At 32.9% G+C, this 12,997-nt stretch overlaps 1 protein-coding gene across 1 annotated transcript in view; it reads left to right on the top strand.

Moving 5' to 3' along the window:
- DGKB (diacylglycerol kinase beta) overlaps positions 1 to 12,997 on the top strand; it is a 704,489-nt gene that overhangs the window by 186,341 nt on the left and 505,151 nt on the right. The window contains exons 7-8 of the mRNA XM_060020431.1: positions 6,710 to 6,759; positions 9,998 to 10,072. Coding sequence (XP_059876414.1) covers positions 6,710 to 6,759; positions 9,998 to 10,072 — 125 coding nt within the window. The remainder of the gene's footprint in view (positions 1 to 6,709; positions 6,760 to 9,997; positions 10,073 to 12,997) is intronic.

Consider the following 12,997-nt stretch of genomic DNA (forward strand, 5'->3'; position numbering starts at 1 on the left):
AAAGAAATCAATAGGAAAATGTCCAGAAAAATACACAGTTGACATGCAGATAATGAGGACTACCCTGTATGTTAAAGTTACGGCTCTGTCTAGTATTAATCTTAGAACCACTGAAATTTAATATTGAAAAGTCCTCAAATATCATCTAGTTAACCTTCCTATATTGTCAATGAAACATTTAAAGCCCAGAGAGACTGGTTATTAATTACACCACCAGTTTAGCTATCTGTGACTAAAATGTATGATTTCTGACCTGCTGTATAGGTGCCCTTTTTATTTTGAAAAGCTGCCTTTCCTTGTTTAGATTATTGTTTCTTTTTTTTTTCCGGTACGCGGGCCTCTCACTGTTGCCTCTCCTGTTGCGGAGCACAGGCTTCGGGCGCGCAGGCTCAGCGACCATGGCTCACGGACCCAGCCGCTCCGCGGCATGTGGGATCCTCCCGGACCGGGGCACGAACCCATGTTCCCTGCATGGGCAGGCGGACTCTCAATCACTGCGCCACCAGGGAAGCCCTATTGTTTCTTCTGTGGAGAAAAGAAGAAAGTATAACACCATTATATTAGATGTAAAAAACTCCAAACAAATGATGTTCACCTCTGCCCTTGTGGTTTATTAGATAGGTCTTGAAATACATAAAACAGTAAAAAATTGTGAGTTAAACAAATTCTGGCTTAAATGCTTTTTAAAATATATACTTTATAATCTTTAAAAACAATTTCCATAATAATATTTTCATATCAATAACATATTATACAAAGTACAAAAACATATTCTATGGGAAAATAGATTAAAAACTTGCACATCTTTTGGAAAAGAAACAAATTCTAGATATAAAGAATTGCCCTCATATTGTGTAATGTGCCTTTCCTTTGAGCTTTTAACCAAATTCATGTGTGGGCACATAATTGTTTCTATATAAAGTGTAATTGCATGAGCATAAAAATAGAAAAAATGTGGGTTAAACTGGTTTGTAACTTTTTAAGAGGTACCCACCTTTGGAAGCTATCATGTTGACAGAATAATTTTAATATTGGGCTTAAATTATTTTTGCACCTAAAAATCTATATCCTTATATGTTGGTTTTAAAAATAAAACCTCTTTGTTCAGTGATTCACTTGACCTTGGAGACTAACTTTACTTTTAAATTCTAAGGAAAAAATAGTCTTATTATAATGTTTGAGGATCACTATTAATTTTATCAGTATTATTCAGATATGCTTTTAAAAGGGAAAGGTTCTATAGGCTTACCAAGCCAAACAATTTTTATTTTCTGTGGTGTTAATAACTGCTTTTTTTTTTCTCTTTATTTGATTAGTTTCTTAATTCCTGTATAACTAACTAATTCCTAAATCCTCCACCATAAATTCTGGTTTGGAAACTTGTGCTCTCCATCTATTCCTTCATCTTTTCATTGTTAGTTACCTTCTCCTTTATTTTACTTGTTCAGTCTTTCTGAAATCACTATTATTAGATGTTCAAACTCCATGACAGAACTTTGACTTATTATATTTTTTAATTTTCCTGTTTTCCAACTTCTTTTCTTTTATGTCTTTCATTTGACATCTGGTACATCTTCTACATCTAGGACGACTTTTTTTTTTTTTTCTCTTTCTAGCATAATTTTCACTTCACAGAGAATCCTTTTTGTTGTCAGCACCATCCTTATTTGCTATTATTCTTATTTATGGATTGAATCTTTCCTCTTATTTATAAGGTTCCCGTCTCCCTGCTTTGCTGGTTTCTTCCAAATTACTTCGTTTTGAAACAACTACTTGGTGGTTGTGGGTAGGTGGGTGGGTAGATGAGGTTTAAGTCTGACTCATTAGAGATGAACAAGGGGACTTAACATTTCTCAATGTTCAGTATATCCATTTTCACATGATTACACTCTTTGGTATTGGACCCCTACCATCAGAATGCCTGAGTACCCTGAACTCAGAGTCCCTGTTGCTTGACTGCTAAAAAGCTCAAAGATCCAGTCTTCTTTAAGGTAGAGGGCTGGCATACCCTCAGGTGCAAGCCGTGAGGGGTAGTGTTTAAAGGTCTAATTTCTTTTCATGAAGATTATGTTTCCTTTTCTGTGTGAATCTGCGCCTCCTCTTTACCACCAGCTTACGTCTATATTTCTCAGGTTTCTACATCGGACACCATATGTTTTCCAGCTTCTAAAATTTTATTTTTCTTGTCTCCTCTCACGTTTTCTTTGTACTTGTGGGTTTATGCCTGTTTCATCCCTTACTGTTACTGTAGTGGACCTTCATTAGAAAGGCAATGTAACTATGTGTGTTCAATATTTCTTGTTTTGCATGACCCCACTACAATTTTAAATTAGGAAAGTAGACTTACCTCTGAAAACTAAAGTTCTAGAATTCCTCTCTCGCATCGGAATCAAAGGAAAGTTTTATCATTGATTTATAATTGGTGAGATTTAGACTACAAGATACTTAGTGCTCAATATATGTACACTGTTTTTATTATTGCTATAATTATTAACTAGAACTTAAAGTTCTGCAACTTTGTTCCTTGGTGAATTAGACAGGATTTATAGATAGCCATTAACTCCTATTAATGTGTGTAGAAATTAATATAAAAATATACTAGGGCTTCTACTTCATACAACAGTAAAGTGTTCTCAGACCAACTTTTCTGCTAGAAACAACTAGAACATTTAAACTCAATTTTTTTTTTTTAAAAATCTGTTTGTAAATTTTAGGAAATTATCAAGGCAAGTTGGATTTGTGGGTTAAATTTCTGGGAGCAGGGAGCCAGGCTTTTGCCAGTATTTTTTTTTTTTTTGCCAGTATTTTTAAACTGTAAATTCGTAGGCACCTGAGAGGCTGAGAAGGTAAGCAGCTTTGGTAGACTGGTCTTGGGGAAAAAACTTGAATTCTGGAGTCTTTTTAGAAGGCATATGATGGTCTCGTGGTTTAAATTTCCATTTTCTTTACGATTGATGATGTTGAGTACTTTGTTATGACTGACTACTCACCTCTCTTCCATTTTTGAAGCATCTGTTCGATTTTTTGCCTCTTTACTAATTGGGTTGTTTGCTGTTTTATTACTGAGCTAGGGTTTGCTCATATATTGTAGAAACAAGTCCTTTGTTAGATATATGTGTTCTGAAAATTTTTTTTCAAATCTGCAGCTGGCTTATTTATTTTCTTAATAGTCTTCTTTTTTTCTTTTTGATGAGCAGAAGTTCCAATTTTGATGAAGTTTAATTTACCTATTTTTAAAAAATCTTTGATGGTTCATATTGGCTTATGTTGAGGTTATGAAGATATTGTCCTGTATTTTCTTTTAGAAGGTTTATAGCGCTGATTTAATGTTAAAGTTTAGTTTCAAAAAATTTTAGTTTTAAAGTTAAAATTCTGTTAGACTTAATGTTTATGTTTGGTGTGAAGTAAGGGTCAAGGTACTTTTTTTTATATGAATATCCATCCAACTGTTCCATCATCATTTTTTGAAAAGACTTTTCTTATCTCATTGAATTGCTTTTGTCCCCGTTGACCATAAGTGTGTGGATCTCTATCTATATTCCTATTTCCCATTATTCTGTTGTGTAGCCCTTAGTCAGCATGTCACTATCTTGATTCACTTGATCTTTAGCAACTCTTGAAGTCAGGTCATGTAAATCCTTCTGATTTGTTCTCCCTTTTCAGGGTTGTTTGGGGTATTGTAAGTCTTTTTTATTTTTATGTAAGTTTTAGAATCAGCCATGTTAATATTTAAAACAAAGCTACTGGTATTTTTATTGAGATTGTATCTGTTATATAGAACAATCTGTGGAGAATTTACATTTTAATGATATTGAATCTTCCAATTCATGAACATAATACATCTTTTCATTTATATAGGTTTTCTGTAATTTTTCTTGGTGAAGTTTTATATTTTTTGCACAGAGGTCTTGTCCAACTCTTGATAAATTTATCTTATATATTTAGGTTTTTGGATGTTATTGTAAATGATATGTTTTATGTTTCATTTTCTAATTGTTCTTCACTAGTATGTAAAACTGCAACTGACTTTTTAATCTGACCATATCACTAAATACATATACTTATGTATATTTATATATAAACATATGTCTTAATATTTATACATTATATAATTTCTAATATAAAACATATAACCTATATGTTATATAAGATCTAATTATATAGTTATATAAGTTCTAATATAAGATATAATACATATGATATATGTTCTAATAATAAGATATAGATAACATATCAGTTACATAAGTTCTAATACGTATATACATAATGTAAATTCTTATATATATATGAAATATGTATACATATACGTTCCAATTCTTTTTGATGATTCAATAGAATTTTCTAATGGTACAAACATATCATTTGTAAGTAAAGATAGTTTTAATAACTCTTTTCTTATACATATGACAACCCATTACTGCTTCTTTGTGGACAGACAGAGCACCTTTCAGTGCTACTATCCCTACCACACACCCCTTTCTTCAATTACTGCTGTTGCTGCTGCCTCTCATCAGCATGGATTCTGTGAAGCCCCTTTTTTCTTGGATCACTAGCATCTGATTAATCATCTGGGCTTGTGCTTCTGATTGGTAGAGGCTGGGTCATGTGCAAACCCTATTTTCAAGTCAGGCTAGTAAAGGAAGGTATCTGGCCTTTCATCTGTTATTGTGCTTTATAAAGTCTGGCTTTCAGAATTTAGGAAGATGTTTCAGATGCTGCCCAAAATGAATGACAGGTACCACACACCCACCCGACTTGTGTGTACGTCTTTGAGCTCATGTTTCCAACAAGATTTACCAGTAGACATAGGTAAATGTCCATATACCTGAGCTGTATGAAATGGTTTAGCAGTCATTTACTCCAATAAGGATTAACAGAGTCACAAGCATCCCTCATTCTAAAATGTAGTTAGGTTTTGGAAGTCCTTGCCTTGTTCCTGGTACTTAACCCCTTCTCTGAATGGTGTATGAATTTTTGCCACTTAAAAAGGTATTTTTACCATTTTATGCTATGCTAGAAAATCTTGAAATGCTTAGTATCCATGTTGTGGTAAGTTTTTTTGTTTGTTTCTTTCTTTCTTTCTGAATTTTATTCTCATTTAATATATAACAGAGAACAGTTATCATGGTTTGCAAATCAAGATATTTATATTCTTTAGCAAACCTAACATTCTATCCTTTAATTCAATAGGTATACATTTCCACTTACATTTCAACATCTTTAAAGTCTGTTTCCATTTTACAGTGAATAGAACACGTTAGCTAGATTGGCAGCATTTTTTTCCTTTTAGTGATGTGCAGACTAGTTTTGCATCTTATAAATATCTTAGAATTTTTGAAATATAATACTTATTTTTAAATATAAAAATAACAATGAGTTACAGATTAAGGTCATTGCATAATTATGTCTCCTAGTTGTCAATGTCTTTGGTTGATATTATAGACTTCAGACATCAAGACTCTCCAGGAAATTATACAAACCCAACACAAACCCTCATTTCCACTCCTCTATTTTTACAGCTGTGTCATTCTTCTCTGTTTATCTCAAAACGGCACCTGCAGCCTCTTTTGTAGTCTCCTGGTGGTGTGTGAATTATACAAGGGAATCCTCAGGCCAGGCATGGACCTCTGCCATCCTGCTTTCCTGAGCTCCCTAGCACAGAGCCAATAGTGTCTTTTTCCTCATTTGATTAGTTCAAAGAGTGGTTACCCTATGAAACTACATCTCCGATTTAAACAAATACACCATTATACCCATGATAATAATGCCATTTATGTCTTTGCATCCCCTATCAGGAAAATTCCCTTATTTTGCACTAATTTTTCCTTTCCCATACTGCTTAAGGATTAATCAAAACAATGGCTTATATATTTGTGTAGTGACCTACAGCTTTTGATACACCTTTGTGTGTATCATCTCACTTTCACAACAAATGTGTCTTTTTTTTTTAAATTTTCATTGGAGTATAGTTGATTTACAATGTTGTGTTAGTTTCAGGTGTACAGCAAAGTGAATCAGTTATACATATACATATATCCAGCTGACTTACAACATTATGTAAGTTTCATATGTGCAACATAGTGATTCACAGTTTTTAAAGATTATACGCCATTTATAATTATTATAAAATATTGGCTATATTTCTGTCTTGTACAGTATATCCTTATAGCTTATTTTATGCATAGTCGTTTGTACCTCTTAACCCCTATCCCTAACAAATGTGTGTCTTATGACAGGGTGATTATCCTTATTTTATAGATAAGAAAACAGCGTTTGACTAAGCTCACATAACAGTGGATGGTAGATTCCAAATTATAATTGATTTCCAGACCTCTGAATTAGTTATTTCTTCTTATCCACTCTGTCCTTTAATATTCAGACTCTGAATGTCTGAATTCCTTCTCTTCTGTTATTTTGAATTTCCATTTAATGATCTTGTAATACAAATTTGAACAAACAATAGCACTTTTTAGTGTTTTCTAGCTATATAACAAAAATTGGTAGAATTTATATCTGATATCCAGTATTTTTATTAATGATTAATTCATCTTTAAGCTTGAGAAATGATCCCAAAATCAATTGCTTTGAGGAGGGGAGGGATTTAGTAGTATTTGTTTTTGACAGAAAATAAATTTTAAAGAATATGCCTTATTCTAGCATTGATCTTACTCACCTATAATCTTTTTTTCAACACCTCTTTTATTTCTAGTTATGTTTCGCCTCTATGACACAGATGGAAATGGCTTCCTGGACAGCTCGGTAATTTTTTTCTTCAAATTTTCTGTGAAAATTTCAAAGTAGTTTGTTCTGAAAAATGCAATGAATAAATTTATAGCTATTACCACAGAAGATACAATATAATTTCCATGCACTCACACAGCATTTTTATCATCTGACTTTTTGAAAGCAAGTGATCTGAGGAAACTGTTAGGATTACAGTTGTTCTATTGAATAATTTTACTACAAAAAAGTGACTTTTTATGTACAGAAAGATAAAAAAGACTTCAACCCTGTCTGAATAAAATATAAGAGAAAGATGAGACCATTGATCTAAAAAGAAAAAAAATGTGTGTATGTGTGTGTATATATATATATATATATATATGTGTGTATATATATATATATACATATATAGGAAAATATCAAGAATACAGGTAGAATTTAAAGGAATTACGAAGTTGATTCAATCATTTTATTATTTTCCCACTTTTTAAGTACTGTTACTCACATATGTTGATGAAATGGGTAATTATATTTAAAACTGCTTTGGCAAACTTCCCTTCTCATATGATTTTAAATCCAACTTGCACTCTATCTATAATTTTACTCATAAAAATCAATAGAAGAAAAATACCATCTCACAGAAAGTAATAATTAAATGTTTATTTTATTTGTAGTATATGCAAATCATTGACAGTTTTCAGAGGAGAAGTTAGAGTCTTAGTTCTCAAGTCAGGGCCTCCTGAATATATCCATCTCAGTTTCCACCAATGATGTATTTTCTATTTAACATTTTGTATATTATATCATGTCCTGTTCTATGAAGGTAATATAAGAATATTAACCAAAGAGTAAGTGTCACATTATGGAAATTTTGAAGTACATAGGTACATGTAAAAACAAATGTTTTGATATATTTAATATTGATTAAAATAAACATTATTTCTGATAATGAGTTTCTCTCATCATCTGATATGTCTCTCTATGGCAGAACTCAAACAGACTGTTACAAGCAAAGCAGTGAAGTTAGAGACATATTTATGTAACACTGAGTAGGATAATGGTGCATTCGTTTCTCCAGAGAGAGATACAAATATATAATTCTTACTCTAGGAAATGACCACCAATCTGAATTGATGCTGTGATTGTGGGATTTCTTATGTTAGGGTCTTTCTAATTTTTCAAATGCTGTTATTTTTAAGTGCCTAGTAGTGTTCAGTTTTCCACTTAGGAATATTAAGCAACGTGATACATTTGCTCATTTTCTGGTAGCATTTCACGGCTAGAAGTTTAGATTTCTTCTACATATGTCAATATGCTTATTGTAGCGTTTCTGACTACACGAATGCAAATTATATTTTTAATGCAGATTTGTTTTCTTTTTCTTTTTAATTAAATTAAAACAATGTTTCTTTACTAGGCTCTTAGCCATGAGTTGGCAGCTGAGTAGAAAATTTAGTCAAATGCTGTTCTTGGTCTCTGGCCATTTTTTGGTTAACATATAGTAGATTACTAGCAATATTTATAACTATATTCCCAATATTAAACAATGAGCTGAGGATAAATAAGTTTGTTTATGATTAAATTAGTCTTTTTTAAAATAAAGGTCTGGATTTAATTTCTGTGATTTTCTCCATATAACTTACTACCCCCGGATATTTCCTTCACTGTCAGGTAGGAAGCGCACCTTCTGATATCATTTGTCTTTGAAATTTAAAGGCTATGTTCATATACTGGAGACACAACAGAAGAAAATTAATACTTTGAGAAATGACCAGTATGTCTAATAATGCTAGTTAATGTTTATTGATCACTTGTGCCAGATAAGATAAATGTATTTCATATAACAGCATATTTAATCTTGGTAGCAACTCTGTGAACTAGGTACTATTAGAATACCCATTTTACTGTTGAGGAAACTTAGAGAGGTTAGATGACTTATCTAGTACCACATGTGTACACAATAGTCCACCAAAAATAGTTTCTGTTCCTCCAAACATATCCAGAGACTTTAACGGTTCCAAACCATTAAGGCATATATAAGCAAAGATAAAGTAACTGGAAGATTAGTTACACACACACACACACACACACACACACACACACACACACACACACAAATTCTAGCCTCTAATTGCAAGGGATTAGTGTTTAAAATTTTTCACATCTGTAATAAACACATTTATATTTGCATTGTTTCTGGGATGACCTGTGTTATATAACATTTTCATGATTTCATATATATATTTTTGGAGAGAGAGAGTGTAGCTTTCATCAGCTTCTCAGAGGGATCCATGAATCCCCCCCCCAAAAAAAACCCCTCTTTTACTATATTTTCTTCTTCATTTTATGCATATTAACCACGTACATTAGATCAGAGGTTTTAGTAGAATAAATTTTATTAATATACTTTCAAGCCTTATTCTTTATATTTCTTATATTTTAAATTATCATACTATGAAATACCGCTTTCAATTGTCATGGACGGACTACCCTTAAAATTATTAGCATTCACAAAGTATGTTTAATCTTTTCTGAAGATACAGAAAAATTAAAACATTAAATAAATCGGTATGAAAAAATGTTATAATTTATTTAGCCAAGGCATATATATTAACCAGCAGTTCTTCAAAGACTTGACGTTGAGCAGAAGAATGTGAATATTCAGACTAAAATTCTATCCCCTCATAAAATAAACTCTGCATGCACTTAGCCTCCAAACCTTAACCTGAACGCACCTCTAGCAGAGCAAATTTTACCAGTAAATGGCTAGAACCGTCAGTATACGTTCTCAGTGTATCAGAATAAAAATAAAACTCTCAGCTGCCCTCAAACCCTTCCTCCCACCACCCTTCCACACCTGTTTTCAAGCTGTGGGGTCAGGATACTCAGTACGTAAAAATCACAGCTTTTTGTGAAAATATGCAGGTTCCTACTTTCATCAGATGCTGCTTTCCAAACAAAAATTTTCTTAAAAATCTCCTGGAAGAAAACCTTTCTTTGTATAGTTGTGCCCTCTCCTGGTGAAGGTTTCTAGACAGAGTACAAAGGAATGTATATTTAGGCTCTTCTTTTATGTATAGTTAAGTAGGCCTTTAAAATGCAGAGGTATATGTTTACTTTTTATGTAAAATTAATCATCTCACTCCTTTAGGTTTTGAGCTACATGTTGAACAAATCAATTCCTGTAAGTCAAAGTTGAAGAACTTACTAAGACCTTGTATTCATTTTCCCTCTCCTTCCTTCCCTCCCTCCCCTTCCCTTCCCTCTCCTCCAGGAACTAGAAAATATCATCAGTCAGATGATGCATGTGGCAGAGTACCTTGAATGGGACGTCACTGAACTTAATCCAGTAGGTATAGGAATGATTTAACTGTTGGCTACATTCTAGAAGACCCCTTTCTCTTTCATCTTTTTTGCAATCCTAATATATTACTGGCATTTGATTTTTTAAAATTTTTTTATTGGAGTATAGTTGATTTACAATGTTGTGTTAGTTTCAGGTGTACAGCAAAGTGCATCAGTTATACGTATACATGTATCCACTCTTTGTTAGATTCTTTTCCCATATAGGTCATTACAGAGTATTGAGTAGAGTTCCCTGTGCTATACAGTAGGTCCTTATTAGTTTTCTATTTTATATATAATAGTGCGTATATGTCTTTTGATAACTCTAAATTACTATTTCTAATCAATAGCTGAAGTGGATTCTGAACAAGAAAAAGTATATGTGGTTTTCTGAAGCCCTTAGTAATAATAACTTTTGCTTTTCTTCCTCATGGAAATTAATTTGCATGGTAGTCTAATATAGGTGTAGGTGAACAGAAGCTGCTGATGACACTGCTAAGGTCATACCATGCCACAAAAAAGTCAGAACTGACATGTTTTTTATGATCGCCATGATTTTCCTTATATGGAAATAGCTAAAATATTCAATCTAAAAGAGGATAAAGGCGATTAAGAAGACACTAATGATGGTTTACTATGCACAGTGCACTGTTATCTTTGCATATGTGTTATTTAAGGCTCATAACTCTACAAGGTAGATACTACTATTTTATTCATTTTACAGATGAGGAAATTGAGACCCCCAATTTTTTTTCATTTATTTTATTAAAGTATAGCTGCTTTACAATGTTGTGTTAATTTCTACTGTGATTCAGTAGAAATTAATTTCTGCTGTGATTCAGTAGAAAAATATAACTGAATCAGCAAAGTGATTCAGTTATATATATATATATAAAACTATATTCCCATTTGGGGAATATAGAATGTGTGTGTATATATATATATATATATATATATATATATACACACACATACACACACATTCTTTTTCAAATTCTTTTCCATTCTGGTTTATCACAGGATATTGAATATAGTCCCCTGTGCTATACAGTGGGACCTTGTTGTTTATCCATTCTATATATAATAGTTTGTATCTGCTAACCCCAGACTCCCAATCCATCCCTCCCCACCCACCTCCCCCTTGACAACCACAAGTCTGTTCTCTATGTCTGTGAGTCTGTGTCTGTTTTGTAGATAAGTTCATTTGTGTCATATTTTAGATTCCACATATAAGTGATATCATATGGTATTTGTCTCTTTGTCAGGCTTACTTCGCTTAGTATTATAATCTGTAGCTCCATCCATGTTGCTCCAGTGGCATTATTTCATTCTTTTTTATGGCTGAGTAATATTCCATTGTATATATGTACCACATCTTCTTTATCCATTCATCTGTTGGTGGACACTTAGGTCACTTCCATGTCCTGGCTATTGTAAATAGTGCTGCTATGAACATAGGGGTGCATATATCTTTTCGAGTTATAGTTTTGTCTGGATATATGCCCAGGAGTGGGCTTGCTGGGAGGCCCCAAAATGTTAGTTACTTGCCCAAAACTCTGCAGCTAGTTAAAGATTGAGCTAGGAAACTTTAATCAAATTGTTTCAAGAAATAGTATCTAACAATGCCTATAAGAGCATTAAAAACCTCTTATTTTCAATAGATTTATACCAAAGCTACAACATTATTCAAATGTGTATTAAAACAAACATGATTCGCAACTTTTACTTTGGCCACAGGAATATTTGGGGGAGAATATTATTGATTTTAGTTTCTCTTTGAAACCAACTAAGTTTAGCATATTGTACATTAATTAAGTAAATACAAATCAATTTTATGTAAATGGTTTACATTTTGTATGAATTCAAAGAGCCTATTTAACCATATAAATTCACATTTATGCAGTCAACAGCAAGGTAATGGCATGATTATGTGATAGGAGAGGTCTGATAGCTTTTCCCTTGCTTTGCAAACTAATGCGGTTAAAGTACAACAAAGTCAATGCAATGTCATGGAAAGGGAGAGCACCTTTCTTACTGGGATTAGGATTTTCCAAGTTTTAACTCAGCTGATTTTTCTTTTTCCTTTTTTTATTTTTGAACATGGAAACACACATGCTGTGCACATGATGAGTGGCGGGTATCATTAACAAAATTGCAGTATGCATATGGAATAATAAAGTAGATGGTAACGTATTTAATTCTAAGAATACCGTTTGATTCATCTTAATACTATTTTCACTGAAATCAAAGGACTCATAAGTTCTGCTGCCTTTTCTGGTTATGTTAATGTAAAACACAACATTGTAAATGTAAAAGATACATGCACTTTTATGTTCATGTGAATATAATTCACCTATCAATCAAGGCTCTTGTCCTCACTGGAGTAATAGAGGGAAGGGGGGTCTTTTTCAATCAGCTTGGAGCGCAGAAGGAGGCACCACCACATCACCATATTTGGCGGTGGGGGGTTTGAGAAAAGAGGGATCTGGATGCTCTAAAGAAGGAACAGTTAGTGGTTGGGCAGTCTAATTAGGACAAATACCTACTGGAAAATACAAATAAAAAGCTATATAGCATTATTAGTCATTTGTGACACATACTGACAAGTCTGCCCTTTCTGTGGACAGTATAAAGAGTAAAGATAAAAGACGGCTGTTTGCTGTCATAGTAACTGCCTCATCCTGCCTGATGATTCAGCAGCTCTCCCCATTTTAAACACATGTGTACATTTGTACACGTTGTCTGACTCCTGGTAAGTTTGCATAATAACTAAAGAGAATTGTACATTTCAGGTTGATGGCTCAGGGTAGACTGAGATGCCCTCGAAGGGAGTTTTTAAAAACTAACCCAGGTTCTACCATTAGATTTATTAAGTACAGTATGAAAGTATCAGCCCTCTGAAACAAACACTCTGTGTTTTACTTCTCTC

This window comes from Delphinus delphis, chromosome 9, assembly GCF_949987515.2.
Source record: "Delphinus delphis chromosome 9, mDelDel1.2, whole genome shotgun sequence".
NCBI classification, from domain to species: domain Eukaryota; kingdom Metazoa; phylum Chordata; class Mammalia; order Artiodactyla; family Delphinidae; genus Delphinus; species Delphinus delphis.